The 23614-nt window shown below is 40.4% G+C and overlaps 1 protein-coding gene across 2 annotated transcripts in view; it reads right to left on the bottom strand.

The window, feature by feature from the left end:
- TRPV4 (transient receptor potential cation channel subfamily V member 4) overlaps window positions 1-23614 on the bottom strand; it is a 108656-nt gene that overhangs the window by 13981 nt on the left and 71061 nt on the right. The window contains exons 6-14 of one of the 2 annotated variants that reach the window (XM_063454665.1): window positions 14173-14471; window positions 8930-9109; window positions 7114-7272; window positions 6407-6499; window positions 3714-3787; window positions 3045-3210; window positions 2260-2326; window positions 1212-1528; window positions 562-893 (exon numbers count right to left, since the gene is read on the bottom strand). In XM_063454665.1, coding sequence (XP_063310735.1) covers window positions 837-893; window positions 1212-1528; window positions 2260-2326; window positions 3045-3210; window positions 3714-3787; window positions 6407-6499; window positions 7114-7272; window positions 8930-9109; window positions 14173-14471 — 1412 coding nt within the window. In that variant the 3' untranslated portion in view covers window positions 562-836. Of the gene's footprint in view, window positions 1-561; window positions 894-1211; window positions 1529-2259; window positions 2327-3044; window positions 3211-3713; window positions 3788-6406; window positions 6500-7113; window positions 7273-8929; window positions 9110-14172; window positions 14472-23614 lie in introns of those variants that run through there. The other variant, XM_063454663.1, reaches the window with a different exon arrangement.

Below are 23614 nucleotides of genomic sequence, written 5' to 3'. Positions count from 1 at the left end.
GTATCTTCTGCTCTGTCAATTGAACTTTAAAACACACACGAAGCTCCTGTGGGATCTAGCACGTTATTAACAGAGCAGAAGAGAATACATTCTAAATTTAACAGACTGTGCAATAAAGGAAGTTTAAACATTAGATCTCTCTTTACAGGAAGTGTTTAGGAAGGCTGTGGGGGTCACATGCAGGGAGGTGTGTCAATGGCTGCATAAACAACAGGATTTAACTCCTTAATGGCAGAGAATTGAGCAGTGAGATCACCCTATTAAGCTAAAGTTGTTTTGGTGCCTGTAGTATCCCTTTAAATAGATTAAGTGCATTGAGAAATCCTAGATAAAGAAAATCATTGGTTTGATACTGAACTGGTTGCATTGAGTTAGTTTTCAAGTGGATTCTACTTTCAACTGACTTACATCTGCACTTAAAGGGCAAAGGATTGTTAATGTTTTGCTTGTTTATCACATACATTTAAAAAATAGTTACTGTGAGGTCTTTAAAATAAAATTAGATATAGAAATGCACACTGTATTGATCACTAGCCTGTGGGTGAGAGTCTCCATCTGTCAATCAGGAGAGAGGAGGAAAAACTGAAACTACATGTCTGTTTCTCTTACTCCAATGCAATGTTTGCCCTACAGCTTTGCTATACATTTAAATAATTTTTATTATATGGTATCATCAGCTGAGATTTGATGTTCCCATTGTATATGTTGCTTTCAAAACCATGGCCAGTTATTGTTGTATTATGCCATGTGGAAAACATGTTGAGCAGTGATCACAACACTGCCCAATGGCAACCACAACATGAAAAATGTTGAGAGAGCATGGAAATAGGTTGAGACTAGACAAGGACTTCAGACCAAATTGCTTGGAGCAGATGGCCATGCCTCCCAAGGATCTTCTAAAATGTTTAGAAATTACATGCACTGTGGGTACAGCTCTTGCACACCGAACACCACTGTTCTCATCCTCCAATATAGATAGATCGATCTCAACTTTTAACTGTAGGAAATGCCCTTTAATTTAAAATCTCAAAAAATTTAAAAATTTGTTGGGTATAATAAAACATGGTTCCATACTTTTTCAGTGAACTCCCCCCTTTAGAATATGGTAGACATGTGCAGTTTGCTCAGTTCTACAACTTCCAATCTTTCACCTAATTAGTTTTCTTTAAAAGACAAACATTTCCCATTCTTTTCTTAGTGTTTATCATTACCTGTAACTTCCAGATCTGCTTACTCTCTTTGGACACTTGGCCAACTGTCTCCCCCATTAACGCGATTAACATGTTAAGGAGGAGGACGAATGTGAGAATTATGTAAGTTACTAGCAGTATGATGAAGACAGCTGGGTATTTGGCACTATTGATCATCTCCAGGTCACCCATACCAATGGTCAGCTTAAAGAGGTCCAGCAAGAACTTGCTAAAGGTGCTGCTGTCCCTGCATGAAGGGTACTCCGGTACTGTGCAATTTGTTCCATTTTCATTGCAGGTCTCTTTGGTTGAACAGGGATTCAGTAAGGACACAAGAGCTGGAGGATAAAAAAAAAAAATCAAAACAATGGATGTTATTCTACACACTATAAATATCCGCTGTCAAAGCACAAGGCAAAAAGTACTAATCTACGTATTTTGTCAACCTATTCATTTTCAAAACTAAGCAGCAGGAACCTGTAGTGTGGTTGCAGTAAATTGCACTCAGTGGTTGGTTAAAATACGATTCTTCTATTCAGTAGCTTTTTCATTTACAATCTCACCCACAATGCTTTTTAATTTACAAACCAAAACCACTGCTTTTTAAGTTGCCAAACCAAAAAAGAACTAACAATAGCACCCCCCAAAAGGCCACATCTTTGTAATTCATATACCAGATTTTTAAACTGCCTTTAATTAAAAAAAAAAAATATGATCCACCACCATCTCCATGAAAGTTTTTTCATTTTCAGAAAATGACATGCTTTTACATTTTTTGGCTTTTCCTCTTCAAGAATCTCAGAAACATTTGCAAATACTTATTAAAGACGGGTGAGAAACCACACTCACTAAGCTGCCTTTGAAAGAGGATATAACCAGTAGAGGTCCAATGTACCCGATAAGAACACCACAATATAAACAGTATTACAATAGTTTTGAAATAACTAAACTGGTTTGTTCTGTTTTTAAAGAATAAACTTAAACATAGTTATGTACCCCTAGCAGCAGAACAAGTTGATCTAGAACTTTTTGCACGTATACAAGAATATGGTTCATTTTCTTCTCATACCTGAAGCATATCCAATCATAAACAGGAGGTACACAAGCAAGAAGCGGAATAAATCTTTAAACAGAATCTGTAAGATACGATAGAATGGTTTTAAGACTGTAAATTCTACTGTACTTTATTAATAGAGGGGTAAAACAATTCAGCATATCTACCAACAATTAACGATTGTCAAATAATTTCCTAATGTATCCATTTGAATATCAGATCATGCAAAAAAAACAACAAAAAAACTATAATTTTTGTTTTAAGGAATCTATGATTAATTGAAAAAAAAAAAATGTATAGTACTGTGGGACAACGCTACCACCTACTGGTTCAAGAATAGAACAATTTTATTATCATTATTTTTCCAGTATGATACCCATTATTATAAGCATATTTACAAAGTAATAACATTCTACAGCCACTCCATAATATACACGTTCAAATGAGGGGTGAAAAAAAATAAAAAATCATTTTTCTAATACTTTATTTTGTAATATTCTTTTTAGAAACACATTTTATAAAAATCACTGAATAAAGTCACGTGGCATCTATGCAGTGTTTCCTTTGCTATTTAGTTTTTTTGAGACATTGTTTGCCTAATATAAGAGATAAGTAGCAAAAGCTGGCGTTTTACTGATGGTTACAAGAGTTGAACCAGTGGAAAGAGCTGGACCACCATGATTTAGGCAAGCTACACTCATGAAACATTCACATTATTTCCCAAGAAGCCTAGGCTTATCATCAAGAAGTCATAATATTACACGTTGGTAATGTTATCATTGCTGCATTGTAACGCTCACCTTCTGAAGCATGATGCTGTAGGTCCCAGTGAGTTTCAAGCCTCTGGTGAAATATAAAGCATTCATCCACCCCAAAACCAAGGCAAATACCATGACAGCCAAGTAAGCCTCAATACCAGTCAGGTATAACACAGCTGTGATAATCACCAGTATGGAATAAATGAAACTGGAGTAAAAAATGAAATTGGATATTATACCACTCGGCCTAAAACAGAAACTCCTAACACATTACAACAATGCATTCTTCCCCAAAACACCTCTCACCCATGGTCACTAATAGTTAGCTGCAGGCAAACCGATACAGGTCACTTATACTTTGGAACAATCACATAATGTCAGCTTGGTTAATATCAAAGTGACTAACAAAACATGATAGCATTACCACCACACAATTAACCAGTACTTTTAGTAATGTTTTAATCCCAAACCCAGTATAAATTAGATTGTCATAGATTGGGGTGTGCTAGGTGTGGTACAAATTCAAGAAAATGGCAATATTTAAGAGTTGTATATACATATCTGTTGGGGCAGTTGGATCTATTGGAAAATGAGAATATATTTATATTCCATGGCTTAATTTGTTTTTGCTGCATGTCCATTTAAAACAAAACAATGAAGAAAGCACACGTCCATTTAATGACTACCTTTCAATGAGCATAGAACACTTACTAAAGCAGTTGAAAGGATCCGTCAACAAACAAGGAATTCACTCCAGGGCATTTTTTCATAAATAGGTCTTTGATCTGCATTAAATGAACACATTTTAAAATCCTACTATTTTGGGGTTAGTGGGAGAAGCTGTAGTGTAATGCATAACAGACGGCTAAATACATTCGTGTATCTTATAGTATAACATTTTATCCGGGTACATGGAGTAAAACATGCACAAGGCAAAGCAGCAATGGATCTGTTACATAGCACACAGCTCTTTCTATCACAAACATGGCACAATGCACAACTCTTGTAATAGATTGTGTCTAGAGTCAACAACATACACACATATCCAACACTCATCAATTGCATTTTATTTTGTAATTGTGTGCCTTCTATGTAAAACATCCCCCTGAACATTTTCTCAGCACAGACTTTTTTTTTTTTTTTTTTAAAAAGGCTTGATGGAAAACAAATGGAAAACTATCAGGGAAAAAAAAAAAAAAAACTTTAGTATTTAGAAATCTTAAATGTATACCTGCATATTGATTATTGACAAATCATCTGTACCTTCTATTACATTATGTATATAAGGTCTACATCTAAACTATAGCATTATTTCAACAGTGATTGACCAAATGATAAACCTAAGCACCATCTCGAATCATACGAACAAGTGGACAATTCCCTGCAACCACAATAACCCCTGTCCCCACCCCCCCAGACTGATGACAGACATAGTACCGACATACCATAACCCAAGACTGCTAAACTCCCCCCCACGACTTCAGACTGACAAGGGATTAGACCCAGAGTACAAGGTCATAGGAATACTGGCTTCCCCTGCTAAGGAACAACGTGTTGCACACAAACCATGGGCCCTCCCAGCCCCATATAACACTCGATACCACTGACACCACAAACTACAGCTCCCAGCACTTAGACAGGGAACCAGTGACTGTACTACCTCCGACATCCACATCGCAAGGTGCTACACCACAAAGGGCACTAAGGCAAGGGGACGGTGGGAGAAAAACCCTTCCGGTTTCTTCATTTTGGTCTTTCAGACAACTTTACTACTAAAAAAATACTTTGTATTTGTAAATGAGGGAGGTTAAATCCTCCCTCCTGTACCTGATGTGCCGCGAGTAGGGGCATGTCTACTAACAGCGCCAGTGGCTGCTTGTGGTTATAAAAAAATGTAAAGAAAGACTAGCAATTGACAGTGACCTGGCACAATGCCCCCAAGATGAAAAAACTATTAAAATACTTAACGGGTGGGGATTTTGTGTCCCTCCATGCCCTACAAGTGGTGGCTTTAAAACTAAACAAGAGACCTAGTGGCCCCACAGCCTACGTCCCGTGGTGGCAGATGGAGGCCTTAAATAGCAGAGGAGTGGCCCAATTGATCCCTTCAGCCTACACCTATTGGCAGCGGGAAGCCCTAAATAATTAGGGTGGGCCTATTATAGTGTCAAGATTTACCTTGCAGAGGCACTGTGATTGGTTGGCTTTAAGTCAAACTAGAGCGCTTTGACTCAAATTGCACGGCATGGGAAAACTCTAAGTCTTTCTTCGCCCTGCAAGCTCAATCTGCGCAGAGACCTTGTAGGGTGAAGATGGATAGTTTTTTCGTCAGGAATGTATTTTTCGGCGTGGTTGTTTTTGCAATCAGGTCCTTTATTTTAATAATTTGTGATGTGACTTTATGGATTATTTGGCCTTTATTGGGGCTGAAGAAAAGTATATGGAAGCCAGTAACTCCCTTCTTGTAATAAACTAAAGCGAACAGACTATAGAATTAATTGCATGGATAAAATTTTGTTGTAATTTGTCTTTTAGTTGAAATGCCGAAAATTCAGACAAACATTTTAGTCCGAACATGAGGCACCAGTCTAAAAACCATTACATTTCTTGCTATGTTATAACCTATTGCACAAGCCTGTGAAAAGCAAGCAGACTCCAGCTATGTTGGTCGAGGTATGCTCTGTGCAAGCAGAAATGAGGGGAATGAGGCCTACTCGGCTTTCAACTTAATTGCATTGGAAAAACAGTAGGATCAGTAAGGTAAAATAATTTTTCCATGTTATTTATTAAATACATAACAAATATATGGATTTTTAATGCTCATTTTTCCTCTCTATTGGTCACTTCTCACTTGATCTGTGAATAAAATCAATATTTAGTGACTGTCCTGTAGCCATCATCTTTTTTTGCATGAATCTTTTATTTTTTTGGTACCATGTGCCAGAATTCAGAATTAATACACAGCTCATTTATTTTGTGATTCGGGTACATTTTGGCTCAGAGTTCTGGAATTCGGCCAATCGCCCAATCAGTTCAAATTTGGACGACTGGCGTTCCGACCAAAATGAACTTTCAAGTGTATGGTTTCATTTTATTTACCAATTGTGCTACCATCTCCTCACTGGCCAGTGTTCTGCACAACATCACATCATGTAATGCTTCCTATAACTGGATGCCTGAATGCTCTTACATGTAATTTACCTATAGTTTATACCAATTTATGAACTGCATTACTATGTATTACCTAGCTATAATATATGGATACATTATTCTGAATTTTTTTTTTTTTTTAGGAAAACAAAAATATATGTAAAACTATTAAATACACACAACTGCATTTTTCAAACTTGAACGAGAGAAAGAGAGAAAATAGAGATTGGTAGCAAGGCATTAGCCAAACTTACATTCGTACAGAAAAAGAGTATTCCAGTCAATAGTGTTATCAACTCTCCTGCCAGTCTCAGGTAATCCACAGTAGTTTTGTATGGGTAGGGGGGCTAGAAAATAGACCGGAATGGACACTTCAATATAAAATCAAGGCAATAAGATAGCTTCAAAACTATTGCATATGGTACCCAAGACACAATGATGTGGTTTAAACCAAGGTAGCCAAATAGTAGCTGCAATGGAAACAAAACACAGATTTCTCAAACAGTCATTAACCAGCAAACCCCTGTCTGAGAATAATGGGAATTGAACTTCAACAATTGAAAAGCCACTATGTTTGTCAACCACTATGTATTGCAATTTGTTTATTGCATGCTTTATAAATTCATCTTATTTTATTTTCCATATTTGTAACAAAAGTTCTAACATCTTTTAGTGGTACATAATTGTGTGTTGGAAATATTAGCAAAATATTTTGTTTATCATTTCATACTAGGAACGGAGAACCAAGGTTTTCACCTATGTTTCAATGGCAACAGCTGTTCCCCTGCAGCTACTTTAAACATGAGTGGGTGCAATTTAGAAAGTAGGCACTCACATAATGATATCTGCATTCTATAAACCTTATTATATTGATCATGAAGATAAATGTATTTGAACTTGATTTCCCATTGGTCTCATAAACAAAATAATATATTTTCTATGTCATACAAATCTCACTTACTTTGCCATCCATGGGCCTGTAGAAAGCAATTAATGTAAAGATAATCATGGCGATTAAATAGGAGACAACACTGATATAAAAAGAGACCGCTCCAAACTTCCTCCACTTATCTCTCAATAATTCGTTGATGGGTTCTACTGCCAGCATCTCGTGGCGGTTCTGCAATGAGGAAAGGAAAATAAAATACTTGCCAGTTAACAAAAGATGGAATCTGACAATACAAACTCAAAGCAACTCACCTATCAAAAGCAGCTAGAATTCTGGGAAAGAACATGAAAGTGCTATATAAGATATGTATATCTTGTTCATATAATGAAGTGTTACTGGCATGGTTATAATTTCATGTTTGAATGCTGGATCCTTGAGAACATTGTGACACGTTTCCACTTCAGACGTTTTAGGACTAAACCGATTAGATGGTTACTAAGGATTTTGGTGCAATAATTAATATTATTGCATCGTTTTTACCCTGGGACTACTGGACTTTGGATTGGGTGTTGGTTGGGTGAGCAGCAGCCCAACTGGGGATGGTTGGATGAATACTCCAGCAAGCAGGACTGCACAGGAGTACAGACATCCCTTTTATCCAACAGGACAGAATGCGGTTTTAGGGCAGATTTATATGTGTTTTACCTTTCTAAGTTTTTAATTTGTATGTTTTTGTAATACGATGTTCTAACAAATCACATTACTTTGTGCTTTCCGTTTTTCTCATTCATCTGTATTGAACATATGTCAATTTGAGACCTGTTAGTTCTATTTTAAATTGGCAGTTGCTGTAGGTGCCAAACAATTTCATATATAGACAAAAAAAAAAATCATTACACTATACACTTCTTGTAGCCATTTGTTTTCATAGATTTGGAGTTTGAGTTTAAGAAGGAAGCTAGTGTTTGAAAAACAATGTTTATTGTGTGGTCTTTTTTTCCTAATTAACTTTACAACACACCAGACCAATGGCATCTAGTGTCACTTGTTGAAAGAATGTTTTGACAATATTCTAATACAGTTGAACAAAAAATGTAAAAAAGGAAAAAAAGCCACAAAGTTTTTTTTTCACACTATTAAAATCATTAATTAATGTTGCAAGCATTTTTTCCAAGTCACCCCAATTTGATGTATGGTGACTTTATCACTGTATCTCAGAGTCTTTTTAGATGGTCATCAGTGAGAAATAGGGATCTTCTGTTAGCTGGGGCCAAAAGGTAAGCAGGAGGGTGGGGGGCCCTTTTCTTTTTTTCTTAAATTTATTTATGTATATTTTATATAATGAGATTGGGGATACTTTCTCTGCATACTCAATTCCCCTTTTCTCCCCCCAGACATACAGCAGATAGCCACCACAAACACATAAAACATTCAGCCACCCCACCCCCTTCACAAAGAACCCAGGGCTGTTGGTGGAAGGCCCATTATGGCTTCCTTCCTAAAGCTTTGGCAACCATATTCTGGATTTGTTAAGGGCGGATTAATATTTATAAATAGGAATGAAGAAGGGCAATAATAAGGGGGGCAAGAATGAATTGAAATCTCATTCTAAAAAGAAAGAAATCTTAGGGAGTTTCACATGTAGGATTGTGGACATAAAGTGGTGAAATACCACCTATGCCTGAAGATTTAAGATTGTTTATGAAACATTATGGTCAACTGTGTCAAAGACCTTTGCTAAATTCATGAAAGATTGTAAAAAATATCTATCATTCATAAAAATTGATTATATGAAAGAAAGTAAAAATAAGTATGGGCGCTGTGATGGTCATTTTTTTCATTCTATTAATGCTCTCCACCATCCAATAAAATATATCAAGTTTCTCACCTCAACCTTACTGTTGTAAACTAAAATTTCAAGCACAGAGACCTCTTCACCACATGTGTCTAATGAAGACAAGTCATAAAGAGATGAGTAAACGGGACCATATGCCCAGTCCTTGAACTTCCGAGAGAGGTGACGGGCATCTTCATCTTTTACTTCAAGACGGATGATGTGTTGGAATATCTGAAAAAAATAAAATAAAATAAAAATTCATTTATAGTTGGCAGTCTTTGCACGTCCTATTTGACTTCTAACCACTCCAAAAATAAATCTATTGGAAAATGTGACATTAACTATAATAAACTACAATAAGTTTACTGTACTCCAAGCTTCAAAACTTTACGAATACTTTTTTCATCTTGCTTTGTGACACTCCCAGCAAATATTTCCTAGAAGATGGTAAGAAAGGTCAAACAATGCAAAGTGTACCTACACCTTCTTTTTGCAAGGGGAGAGAGATGTGACTCCCTAGGAAATGTGGGATATAACCATAATATATCCAGGCTTCTGCATTTGCCCTCGTTTTCCTTTTCACTGGGAAATCGCCCTAAATTCCTAATGTTTAAGGGCCACAATAGTGCCAGGAAAACAAACTTGTTTTCCTGGCACTATAGGGTCTTTAGGTCCCTCCCACCCTCAGACTCACACTCCCGCTGGGCTGAAGGGGTTAAAAAAGTACTTTTCTCCAGCGCCGGGCTCCCTCGGCGCTGGGGAACTCTCCTCCCTCTGCCGACGTCAGATCCGAATGCGCATGCACAGCACAAGCCGCGCGTGCATTCAATCAGTCCATAGGAAAGCATTTCTCGATGCTTTCCTGTGGACGTCCAGCGTCTTCTCACTGTGATTTTCACAGTGAGAAGCGCGAAAGCGCCTCTAGCGACGGTCAGTGAGACAGCCACTAGAGGCTGGATTAACCCTCAGTGTAAACATAGCAGTTTTTATGAAACTGCTATGTTTACAGCTGCAGGGTTAACTCTAGATGGACCTGGCACCCAGACCACTTCATATCTCTGTTGAGTTATACGCTGAAATGTAGGATGTAGGATAGCCACCCCGCACGCTTTCCATCATAGGGCCCAGCGATTAGGTATAAAGTCATTATTATAACTTGCTACTGGTGCCCTTGTTAGCTAAAATATTAATTTCATAATTAAATTGTAAAAGCAAAACAACCCAAAAAATAAGGCAAACCATAATTTGTATAATCTTACTACTGCATTGCACGGATGCGACTTTCCCATTACTGTCCCACAGGCTACTACGCCATCTTATTTTGTATCACCAGCGGTCAGTTAAGACATTATTGAAGTGTAAATACATTAACCTGGCATCTCAACTGATTGCTTCACATGACATTGAGTATAGAGCATGTTCACATGGAGAGGTGGTGTCAGTAGTTCTAGAAACTAAAGACCACAGGCTGATCATTAAATTATAGATTACTAAGTTTGCTGGCTTTTACGCTCTATAGATAAATTATTTGTTCTGTATACCCCCATAGACGGGAGGAACTGGAGGACTTTGGGCATAGGTATGATTACCATAGGTTGGGTTCCGGCCAGAGCCTGGTTCCCGTGTAAAATCCTAGTCTGTTTTCACAGATCCAGCCAGACCTATTGGGTAGCTAGTGGTGCCCTGGACCTAGGCAGCCCTTGAAAGAGTAACAACATTTTGCTGGGGTCTTTGGGGTTTGTTTCCCTTTCAGCACTGCCTCCATCGAATGGCACCAGCAAGCTGCCTTTTCTCTATGACATACGACTGCCTATTATTATTATTAAGTTCCCACTAATTAGTTGAACTGCAATAGAGCTGGTCTGTGTACATGTTTCAGCCACAGAGACCAAATAGGGTTCATAGTTCAGTATTGTAAATTGAATGACTGCAACTAAGTAATTTTGCCAATTCGTTCAATGTCTCACCACCTGGGTAAAGGTAAATGTTCTTTCCCTTTACTAATCCAGAGGAGGGAATAATTTTAGTAGGCATTTCAATTAACTTATGTTCCACCATTTTTTCAAAAAATAATACTATATCAATAAAGCTTGGGGACAAAGAAAGGGGGAGTAAGAGGGAAACACGTGAGAGCTAGCAACTGGTTTATTCAATGAACTTTTAAAATGAAGAAAGCAAAGTAGATATAATCAAGTTCAATATTCTTCAATTTCAGCTACTTGGGTCCAGATTTTACAATTTGCTTTGTGATTGACCACTCATTTCTGTTTACTTGATGTGCCCTCTTAAAAAATAATGATTCTGGGGGCGGGGCCGGACCGCCGAGCTGGCTGGTTGCATGCGAGACCAATACCCAAATAAGCTAAATTTCTACGATTTTTGGCACAAAACCTGCCGGCAACGGTGGCCCTCACCGGGCGGAGAGCCCTGGATCCAGGGTGAGGCTGGCCCAACAGGCTGCAGTCCCCTGGAGGGGGAATCCCACCTGGCTCTACCGCGGCCTACTCCGGAGGCAAGCGGGGCAGATGGCCACTGCCCTGCCGCATACCGTTCGGCGCTCTGAGTCAGACCGGGGATACCGGCTCCGTACCCCCCCCCCCCTCTGGACCGGGGGGGTGATCCCAGTCCTCCTCATGAGGATTACTCAGCCCAAACAGAGGCGAGACGGGCGATAGGAGAAAGCAGCACCTTACTTAACATGGCGGACGCCGCGTGGTCTCCACGATCCAGTGCTGACATTGATTAAATCCACTCCAGGCTAGACCGGCACTTCACTAATTTCTGGCAGCAATTGCAACGGATGATGTGCTGTTCTGCCTCTCCACCAACGTGTACCCACTGCATGCCGCAACGTTCCCCTCCACCAGCGGGGAAAACCCTAACATGGCGGCGGATCAAGCACCGCTCCTCCATAAAACATAAAGCGGCACCACGGAAGCCACTCAAAGGGTGTCAAACCCGCTCACAACCGCAGCCCGGGATAAAGAAGGGGACCCCACAAGCGACCACATAAGCGACCTACCTGCCTGCAATTACGAGCATTGCCCTGCTGAGTGACGGCTCGAATTGGGACTGACTGATACCCCCGGCTGGCATAGCCTAAAAGCGGATCCAGGACTGACCTGTGAGCAAGGCCCTTTGCCGCACGCTGTCACGACCTGCCTACATGGTGGTGCTGGTGCTTATCAATCTATATACCGATGAAAATGAAGGAGAGGGATCCACAAAGCCGCTTCTTGTTATGCCCCTGCAGGACTTGCATGCATCCGTGACACCCTTCCCCACGAGGGGTATAGGCTGAAGGAGAACCTACATGCTTGGCAATGTGGAGGTCCAGGCCTGGAGCCTCTGATACACTGGACGCAAACGAAACCATACAGTAGCCACCTAAACAGGGACTCGCTAATGACAAGGGACTCCAACGTAATACCCACTGCTTAGTCGTTTTATTTTATTTCTGCTATTTAGCCATGCTCTTTAGTTACGCTTTGTTTAGCACTCTCATAATAGCCTCCCAATAACTGTATAATACCTCAACACAAGCATCAGTTAAACACTCAGAACGCCTGTAGCCTGCTAAGTTAAAGATGACAAGCCCGCCTGCCAGGCACTGTTTATGTTCAGTTAAGTAACTTATCGCATAGGTTAATCGCATTTACTAATCGACTGACGTAATCAATGTTGCTCTCTCATTATATCTATTTAATTTTTTTTTCCTTCTCTCGAATTCGAAAATCAGCATGTTTAAATCATACTTATCAACGTGATTGAGGCAGGCAGAACTAGGCACTGTCTAAACATGAGGTGAACTCTTACTCACTCTCTAAACATTATGGCAGAACGTATAACTTGACATAATCACTTACCTGCCTTTAGCACCAAGTCTAAGCTAGAGTACAGCACCAGATAGATTAATCCTGCAACACTTAGCTAATAAGCCTATATCTGTTAAAGTTGTAACTCATCTTCATAAAATTAGCCTGTATTCATAAACCAAAAAATGCACTATTGTCAATGCCACTGTTTAGCCTGTTTAATATGCATATATACGCTGTTGTGGCATGTGTCGCTGTTAATGTACTCAACTGTGCAATAAAAATAAAGAATAAAAAAAAAAAAAATGATTCTTTCAATGAAATAGATAGCCAGAGAATCATGGGAGTTGTAGTTCAGCAACATCTTCGGGGAAGCCTGACTTAGATTATATATACACACAGAATAATGCCTCTCTTTGTTTTTCCACTAAGGGGCAATATAATTCCATCTACTGTACTCTCATCTTACCCAGTGACTGTTTGACTGTTTATTATTGCCAGGAAGATGTACTGAACATCCCCTTAATGAGGAACAACACCAAATATACTTTTTATTGGTGTTCGTATCATTACTCAAAGGAAAAACAACAAGCCAAAGTATAAAATTCAAACATTTATATGCAGGAGTCCAAGGACATTCCAGGGAAAAAGTAGATTTTAAACATTTAACACTACTTAAAAGGAAATGTCACCCTGAAATTGAATTACATTCACTTTTGACAATTAAAAGTTAAACTGTACATCTGTATTTAAATTCGTTTTCTAAATCTCCTTTTGTACCCTAGGTACTGCAAGGCTTCAGAAGACAAAATGCCACAGATACACAGTATATTTATTAATTGACCTTAATTCATAAATGGCTAGATGTTAACGACAATATTTTAAATAACAGAGTGTTATACCATGTTTGATAAAGACCCAGGTGATGGTTAGTGTTGCCATTCTGCAGTTATAAATGTTGTCTGAAAAACATAATATTAAAGGAACACTGCAATCACCATAACTACTACAGCACGCAATGGCTTGACAACTTAACTGGGTCGCCCCCGAGCATCTTCTCTATAAGAAGTCATTTGCTGACACACAGCCACTGAGCTGACCTTGCATGGTAGGGTTTAGCTCAGGGAGCTTACAGGCTCCATACAAGAGCTTTTGCATCACCGTAGAGGAAATCATCCATGCCCGGTGGAGCTCAGGTATCCATGAACAAATGGTTTAACTATTTAAAGAAGGGTCAGGGCCCTTCTGGTATCATGGCCATGCCAGGCACCAATGCATACATGGTACCATAACCACAGCTTGGAGTATTCTTTTAAGGATGTTAAAGGAATTTCAGGATTTTGAAACAGCCTGCTTTCTTAGATGCAGAATGTCAACAGTGTGAAGGATATGTGAGATTGTAGATAAAACTCTTTTGCAAAGTACGAATAGATGGAAATGTTAAAATTCTAAATAAATGAAAAAAAAAAAAAAACTCACCCCAATTTTGCCCAGTTTGGCTGCCATCATAAGTGGCGACATTCCATCATTGTTGAGGATAACTTCCAGGCTGCAGCCAGGATACAGTTTGACACACTTAATAACCAATTGGTCATACATCTTGGTAACAAACTTGGTGTTTTCTTTTGTGTTGTCTGCAATGGCAACCAAGGCATGCAATACAGTGTTACCCCGTGTGTCTTGTCTCCGCAGGTCTGCCTTCTTGTGAGCATTTTCTGTCAAGTAGTGCACAATGTCAGGCTGGTTGGTGCAAGCTGCCAGAGAAAGAGGAAGCTCACCTACAACACCAAAAAGGAGGAATTAATAAATAAATAAATTAAATATAAATAAATGCAAGAGACTCCAGGCTCCTAGAAAAATAGAATATACTCTGGTGTGAGAAAGAAGGGATGGTGTGATGAAGATGGAATGGTGTGATAAACAGGTATCGTAGGAACGTAGGAGCTCACATTCAATAGGAAAAGGCATTGAACTGCCTTTGGTCAGGATTTCAATTGTTTGGAAGGAACACATACATATTCAACATTTTCAAAAAAGTCACATTCTATTCAAAGATAAAAGTTCTCTTTAGGGAATAAACTAATGAAAAATAAATATCAGGCAGTTTTTTTCTTTTCTTTTCTCAAAAGGTCAATGCCTAATCATTGCTTAATTGTAATGGTGATGATAGAAGTTTTTCCTTGCTATTTGTGACTTTAAAAGCTGGATAAGCCGCTTTTATGAATACAGAGCGTGCTGTAGATTGGCAAACCCATAAATCACAGTAACACGTGTGACTTCAGTTGGAGAGTTTCACCAATACAATTATCATGTTTTATTATCATTAAGTGTCATGCTCCACATATAAGCATTATTTTCTTGTTTGGATTTTACATTTTTGTAAATATATATATATATATATATATATATATATATGGACCTCTTGCTGCAGGAGACTGAAACTGTTGTGGCGGGAAGCTCGGACCGGAAGTGCTGGTTGCTATGGGGATAGACAATCAGCTGAACGGCAGAGGTGAGTAGCGGCTGGGAGTTTAAGTAGGGGACTTACTCCTCCCACAAATTCAGGCCTAATGGCCTATATATATATATATATATATATATATATATATATATATATATATATATATGTGGGAGGAGTAAGTCCCCTACTTAAACTCCCAGCCCCTACTCACCTCTGCCGTTCAGCTGATTGTCTATCCCCATAGCAACCAGCACTTCCGGTCCGAGCTTCCCACCACAACAGTTTCAGTCTCCTGCAGCAAGAGGTCCAGAGAAATCCTCCGTCTGTTCTGAGGCCCTGCCACTCTGTTTCTCCTCCCGGTCGCGGTTACGAGACCGGCACGCTCACGTAAGCTAATTTAGGGAAATTGCGTTCAGCCCCCCCAGACACACACCGCACCCAAACACACACAGCGCCCCCAGACACACACAGCGCCCCCAGACACACACAGCGCCCCCAGACACACAGCGCACCCTCAGACACTCAGCACACATCACCTTCAGACACACACATCACCTTCAGACACACACATCACCTTCAGACACACACAGCACCCTCACTCACAGACAGCACCCTCACTCACAGACCGCACCCTCACTCACAGACAGCACCCTCACTCACAGACAGCACCCTCAGACAGACCGCACCCTCGCTCACACACATACACATATATAAAATAACCCTCAGTGAGTTAATAGACAAAGAAAGCTAGAAACCTAGAATGTGACGGCAGATAAAAACACCCTCACACACAGCACCCCTCTTAAATACACACACACACAATACGTCCAAATATATATATATATACACACAAACACACACACACTACAGCACCCCTCACACTGCACCACCACACACATTACGCTCCAGATACACGCTAGATCCCTTACCCTATATGCACTCTTAATCCTCTCTCTATATATATATATATATATATATATATATATATATATATATATATATATATATATATATATATATATATATATATATATATATATATATATATATACATATATATATATACATACACACACACACACACACACACTCTCCTATACACACTCTGGGTCCTTTACACACTAGATCTCCTACACACCCTCTCTACAACCCCTACACACACTACGTCACCTATACACACACACACACACACACACACTCTCCTATACACACTCTGGGTCCTTTACACACTAGATCTCCTACACACCCTCTCTACAACCCCTACACACACTACGTCACCTATACACACACACACACACACTACAGCCTGTATGCACACACTCGCTACATCCCCTATAACACTATGCCCCCTATACACACACTATCTACAGCCCCTAGCCACACATATTACACCACAAACACAAATGAAATTGACCTATTTACACAATACCACACCACACTCAACACACACGCAATTTCACAAGCAGGCTCCAAACACATGCACCATACACTTTCCTGGCCCAATTGTCCTCTGGTATCCCACTTGTGGAGACACCAGAGACAATTTAAAAGCAAACACAGCGCAAGCCTTTTTCTAATGCCAGAGCTCTTCAGCGCGGCTCTGCGCATTGAACCAACTTGCTCACTTTGAGAGGGGGTGTGCTTGTCATTAGTGATGACAAAACACACCCTCTCTGGCCCGCCCCCTGTTTAGGGGGCCGCTCTGATTGAAAAATGCCCGGGCCTAATTTTTTTCCCAGTCCGGCCCTGCTAGCAGTAATCTTGGCCAACCTGCAGACCCTTAATAGCAGGCTAAGGTGGAGAGCGCCATCGCCTCCCCAGGTAATACCCCGGGCCTCCCAGTCTCCACCCCGGCTGTCCCCGCTGTACCAGCATGACCCCCCCATACTCCCCTCTCCAACACCAGTCACAGCTATAGCACCTTTCGAGTCACCAGCTCACTCAGTCCCAGACTCTATCAGGAAAGAAATCTTAGACAGGAAGGACGTGTGTCTGGTGTCTCTGCTTATAGCTTCACAGGACATACTGGAGAACAAGGCATAGAATTGCAGGGACATATCAGTAGTGCTTAAGATGAGAGATCCCAGACTTAATAAAAAAAAAAAACTTTCAATCCCCCAGTTTGTGATAGCTTTCGGGATATACCGTGAAGTCATCTGCACGGTGTATCCCCACAGAAGAGAGGAGTTAGACCTCTACCTTGACAAGGTGGTGGATCTAGGCATCAAGTACGGGGGCTCTTTCTACGACTATCATAAGTCAGTATCAGCGAAGGCGGCGACCCATCTGAAACAGTTCAACGTCAGAATTAACTGGCGTCGGATGGATACAAAACTATTCTGTCGCCACTTCGCTGGTCTCATTTCAGCAGACGAATTCTCACTCCAGTACGTAACTATTAACGACGCCATACAGTCCATCATCTCTTCTGGTAATCGCCCCTGGCTCAGCAAAACAGACATCACAAACGCGTTTAAGTTACTACCCACGCACCCCTCACTCTGGCACTTGCACGGTGTTAAATGGCGAGGAAAGTACTACTTCTCCACACGACTCACTTTCGGTTCTCGAAGCAGCCCCAAACTTTTCGATATTTTTCGCTGAGACATTATGCTGGCTGCTTCTGAACGTCCTCAGGTGTCACTCCGTTGTTCACTACCTAGACAACTTCCTACTGATAGAGCCAGGGGCACAAACACACAGCGCTATCAGCAGCACTACAGCACTTTTTTCCCCACACTTGGAGTACCTTTGTCCCCATCTAAAACAATCGGCCCCACAACTAAATTAACCTTTTTGGGGATAGAGCTAGATTCTGTTACCCTCAGAGCTAGCCTTCCCCACGACAAACTGACCCGCTTGAGAGGGGAGATAGACATGTTCCTGCGGAATGAGGTTTGCACCAGAAAGGAACTTCAGTCCTTTCTGGGATCCCTGAACTTCGCCATGCGCATTATCCCGCAGCGAAGGTCTTTTATATCCAGGCTTCTTTGCCTGCTCCACGGGGTACCGGACTCTTGCCCAGTTTCATTGGACCCCCACGCCAAGGCTGTTTTTGGCAGATTGGAACGGTATCTCCATGTTTATCCCCTCTCTCTCCACTTCTTCACCCATCATTTACACAGATGCTGCAGCCAACACTGGTTTCGCAGCCATCTTTGGGAACCACTGGTTTAGGGGTCACTGGCCTGCTGAGACGGATGCCTTGCCAGGATTCAGGGAGACCTCAGCCCTATTTGAAATCTATCCCATTGTGGCGGCCACACACACCTGGGGTCATCTCTGGTCCGGCAAGGCAGTAAAATGCTACTCTGACAACTCGGCGGCTTGCGAAATCATTAACAAGGGGCGCTCATCATCCCTGACCATCATGCGGCTGATTCGCAAGCTGACCTGGCTGGCAGCAACCGTTCAGTTTCACTTAGTTTGTTTTCACATCCCGGGTATCCACAACACGGCCGCTGACGCTCTCTCGCTCTCAATTCCAGGTAATCCTGGATTGAGCACACTAATGCATCACGCTAGGACTCTCACTCACCAAGCACTATCACCTAACACAGCTATCTCTTATAATAGGGCACTTACCATATTTAACAAATTCACTGCAGAATTCGGTTTACAAGGCGACTTTTCTATATAAACCATGGTGGCTTTTGCCTCTGCCACTTACATCTTAAACTTTCTCACAACACCATTAAACTTTACCTCACTGGGGTTCAGCACCATAGCCTCACAAATTTCCCTAACACCCCCTTTTTGTCATCATATCCCATTAAAAATGTATTGAAAGGTATATTAAAGGTTTCAGCTCCACTCACTATCACAAGACTACCTATAGATGGGCCTATCTTCAGATCACTTAGCAATCTCCTTGACGAATCCCCGTTTGATCCCGACACAAACCTGGTGATCAAATCGGCTATCTTGCTTTCTACGGTTTTCTCAGACCTAGAGAGTTCAACGTTGTTTGTCAAGGAGATATCACACACAGCCTAAAAACATTGCACCTCACAAAGGTGGAGGATCACTATCTACTTTCGATCCCATCAACTAAAACCAATCATTCACTACACCCCACTGTAATTCCTCTCTTCCCTACTGATAATGCCTGGTGTCCGGTCAAGGCGCTAGACCACCTACGGTCAACCCATCACGCGCACTTACCAGACTCTCCGCTCTTATCACTACAAGGGCACCCGCTTACCACTGCTAAATTCACGTCACACGTCAGAACACTACTATCTAAACTGGGTTTCAATCCGGCTTCATTCTCCGGGCACTCCTTTATCTTATTTATTTTTATTAGGCGCAGCTCTTATTCCTATTTGCCTTTATTGTGTTACTTTTAAGGGTCTTTGAGGGATTCCCTTATAGAGTTGCTGCCTCCTGTGTTATCCAGCGCTTACTCATTTTTCTGTTTTTACTCCTTTCGCCGCCTATTCAGCCTCCAGCACAAATACACCGGTCCACATCATCAAGAGACTGGGTCGTTGGAAATCCTCCATATACCATACATATATTCCACGACCGGAAAAAGAGCTTCGTCAAGCTTTCAGGAACTTGGTTATGTAAAAAGGCAATAAAGTGTGTATTTTCTCAAACTTCTCTTTTGCCCTCTTTTATTTACAGGCCCACTCGTACGTTGGTTTCGGCACACCACAACCAACTTTGCCCTTACAGATACTATCCATTACGTATTAAATTCCGAGCACAAGTAGAAAGGCCATTAGGCCTGAATTTGTGGGAGGAGTAAGTCCCCTACTTAAACTCCCAGCCCCTACTCACCTCTGCCGTTCAGCTGATTGTAATTATAACCGGGTGTAGGTGGGGACATTCTACTTGGTGGGCCCTCTTATTTACAGGCCCACTCGTACGTTGGTTTCGGCACACCACAACCAACTTTGCCCTTACAGATACTATCCATTACGTATTAAATTCCGAGCACAAATAAATATATATATATATATATATATATATATATATATATATATATATATATATATACACACACACACACACACAGTATCGCATGGTAATTTGTGGCATTGTTGTAAGATCAGCACACAAATACTCTAACTTTTAAAAGAACGCTATAGAAAACACTATGCAAACCACTTGTAATTTGTTTTTGATTGTTATTTCTTTATCACAAAATAGGAGTTGCAAATTTCTATTAATTACTAGTTTTACTTTACACTGTCATATCCTTGGAGATCACAGGTATGACTAAAAACTGTGCACTCCTACTGCTATCAGAAAACACACAATATAATGAATTATACAGAGAGCTAATTAGTAGACTGAATCCAGGGTTTACAGGGAATAGATTCTAATTATAGAAGTGATATACAGAACTTTACAGCATTAAAAGAAGACAAAGACATAACTTACACATTAGTACCTCTGATAAATGATAAAATACTTATGGTTTAATAATGAACAAACGATTTTTAGATTTAAAGGTAAAGACCAAACATAATTACCTAGTACCACCGCTGGTAAAAGACTTTTAAAAAAGTCATTACGTTATATCACAAAGCTAAACTAAATACACTTACATGGTCTAGAGCCCAACTTTTTTCAGTTAACCACCACATTACCCCCGTAGTAGTGTTTTACAACACTAAATAGACAACTTGGTTTTACAGGTCATGATAAGTTTAGTATTTAGAATGGACAACACTACTTCCAAACATTATTCAAAGCAAACGCAGAACATGACAAACACACAGAATTTAAACATGCTAGAAAGAGTACAGCAATGCACATTCCTGGGTGCTAGCTACATCAAACTTTGTTCATGATGCAACTTAAAACTCTTGTGGGGGGTATGGGTTTGTGCAGGACAGGGTGTAATGGGGCTGCGCAGAGCAGGGGGTAATGGGGCTGCGCAGAGCAGGGGGTAATAGGGCTGCGCAGAGCAGGGGGTAATGGGGCTGCGCAGAGCAGGGTGTATGGGGGGGATTATCTCCCTGGTTGGCCTCGACCCATGGCCACTGCGGCCCACCGGGCATTTCCCCGGTTTGCCCGCTGGCCAGTCCAGACCCAATTCCAGCCCTACATCCACACCTCACTGTTTTAGCATCATGGAGTGCTTTGCATTTGCACACTACAACAAGTTCTATTGGATTGCAAACACATATCTCCCCTTTAATCTACCAGTGATTCATAAACCCCAGGTGGAGCTCCCATTGGTGGTTTTCTATCCTACGAGCAATACACTGACAGATTACATCAGCTTCTACGTGAATCTGCAGATATTACCCAGAGCCTGAAACATTTAAAAAGATTCCAAGCATACCCCACATGAATACTCTAAGTCACTTACATACATTAATTTCCAATTATGAAGATAGGCAACTTACACCCTAAATGGTAGTGATAACAGCACACAAGAAGGATTTAGGAATTGTTATAGACAACAAACTAGGCAACAATGTGCAATGTCAATTGGCAGTTGCTAAGGCCAGTAAAGTAATTTCTTGTATAAACTGGGGCATTAATTCTCAGGATGAAAATATAATGTAGCCTCTTTATAAGTCACTGGTAAAACCACACCTTGAATATGCTGTGCACTTTTGGACACCTGTCCTAAAGAAGGATATTATGGCACTAGAAAAAGTGCATAGGTTTATTTACCTAATCGTTTCACGTATACTACTCTATTTCCTAAACATTACCCTGTTCAAAATCAACAGTGCATAACACATACACCAGAATAGATTTTTTTTTTTTTTTTTTGACACACTCGTAAAATTTTGGCACAAAGGTTTAAAAATAAAAAAAATAAGTGCACACACATATACCTAGCTAGCTTGTCAACAGCAGAGGGTACTAATGTGGCAGACCCCCAAGCGATTAGTTGAGCTTTCTCCAAATTCTATGCAGAATTATACAATCTCGCAAATACTAAACTGGACCATCCTATCGCTGAATCTACTTCTACCTACTTAGTAATTTAGCCTTGCCTCATACAAGAAGAACTACAATAAGAATTACAAAGGCCCCAATTTACCTTTGTCAGACATTTGCACATTTTGTGTCTCCATATCTCCTCGGAGTCCTTATTGTATACATTTGGCTCTTTGTCCCTTTGGTTTCTGCTGTGATTGCACTTTCTACAAACCCATGTGCAGAAATTCAACAGACAGGTTTCTTGCCCCTTACCTTCCAGAATGAGGCAGAGCTGTCCTCTTTCACCTCTTCCATAGGTTTTAGCTTTTGCACAAGATTAGAAATAACCCAAATATTATGAGGGTGTCTGGAAGAGAGGTGAAACTTTGCAGATGATGTCCTTTTAATGAACCCAGACTATTGATTCCCACTCTAATGGATTACAAAACCTCAAAATACACTTCCCCTTCCAATGCAGAAACGCAGACTTAACATACCAGGTTAAAGATAACCAAACTTCAACACAATAGGTTCTCTGCCAATTATACTAAGGCCTGTAGATCACTGTAGCTCTCTGTTATACTTGACATTGTCTGACCGAATAGCAGCTATTAAGATGTCGATCATACATAGAATCCAAAATATTTTTGTACACTCCCAATAGAACTTACTAAGTCCTTATTCAAAGAGATTAACTCCAATATAATACAATTCATGTGGACAGGAGGTTACTGTAATCTCCAGTGGCGCTAAGGTATCTGGGGGTTCCAGATGTACAGGGATACTATGAAGTCACCACTCTAGCCTCCTTCATTCCATTTTTTATTTAAATAAAAAAAAAAAAACATTCACAATTGAGGGGCAGAGTTTAACTATGTTACTGACTTATTGAGGCTCTTACCACAGTACCACCCACCTATTAAAGGAGCCTCCTCACAGCAGAGACTAGGATTTAAACAAATGAGACAGATACAGATGCAGTGTTATCTCAACTGGTCAATTATACCTGGCAACACCAATTTCAGCATTACGGTAACAAATTCCAACATTAAACCACAGGACTTGATGTAAGCTACTCCCAACTCATTTATTCTGCCTCATAGCGAGTGATTCTCTTATTGATTTTCAGACCCTTACAACGTGACCTCAAATCCTAAAGAGTTCCCTGCAACTTATTCCCAACTGCAGGCACTACTTAAGACAATGAAAAATCTGGGAAATTTAACTCCCACACAAGCAAAAATTTTAACATCTATTGAACAGACATGTATTAATGGCATTAAGTGTAAATATCTCCATGTGCTATAAATTACCACACATGAACTATTCTTTCATTTACAAATAGCCAAATGATGGGAATAAGATTTACGCGTGATCTCCCCTCTTCAAGGGTCCAAAATCTGTAACATACCTAGGAAATTGTTTAGAAGTTCTAGTCTATATGAACAACATAGAAAGGTGATGTACAGGTGGTATATGGTGCCATCTAGATTGTTGCACAAACTTTACCCAACTTCCTTGCCACTATGTTGGAGATGCCTTCGGGCAGAGGGTGCCATGCTTCAC

Source organism: Pelobates fuscus, chromosome 5, assembly GCF_036172605.1.
Source record: "Pelobates fuscus isolate aPelFus1 chromosome 5, aPelFus1.pri, whole genome shotgun sequence".
NCBI lineage: Eukaryota > Metazoa > Chordata > Amphibia > Anura > Pelobatidae > Pelobates > Pelobates fuscus.
This window is presented reverse-complemented; position numbering and strand designations above follow the sequence as displayed.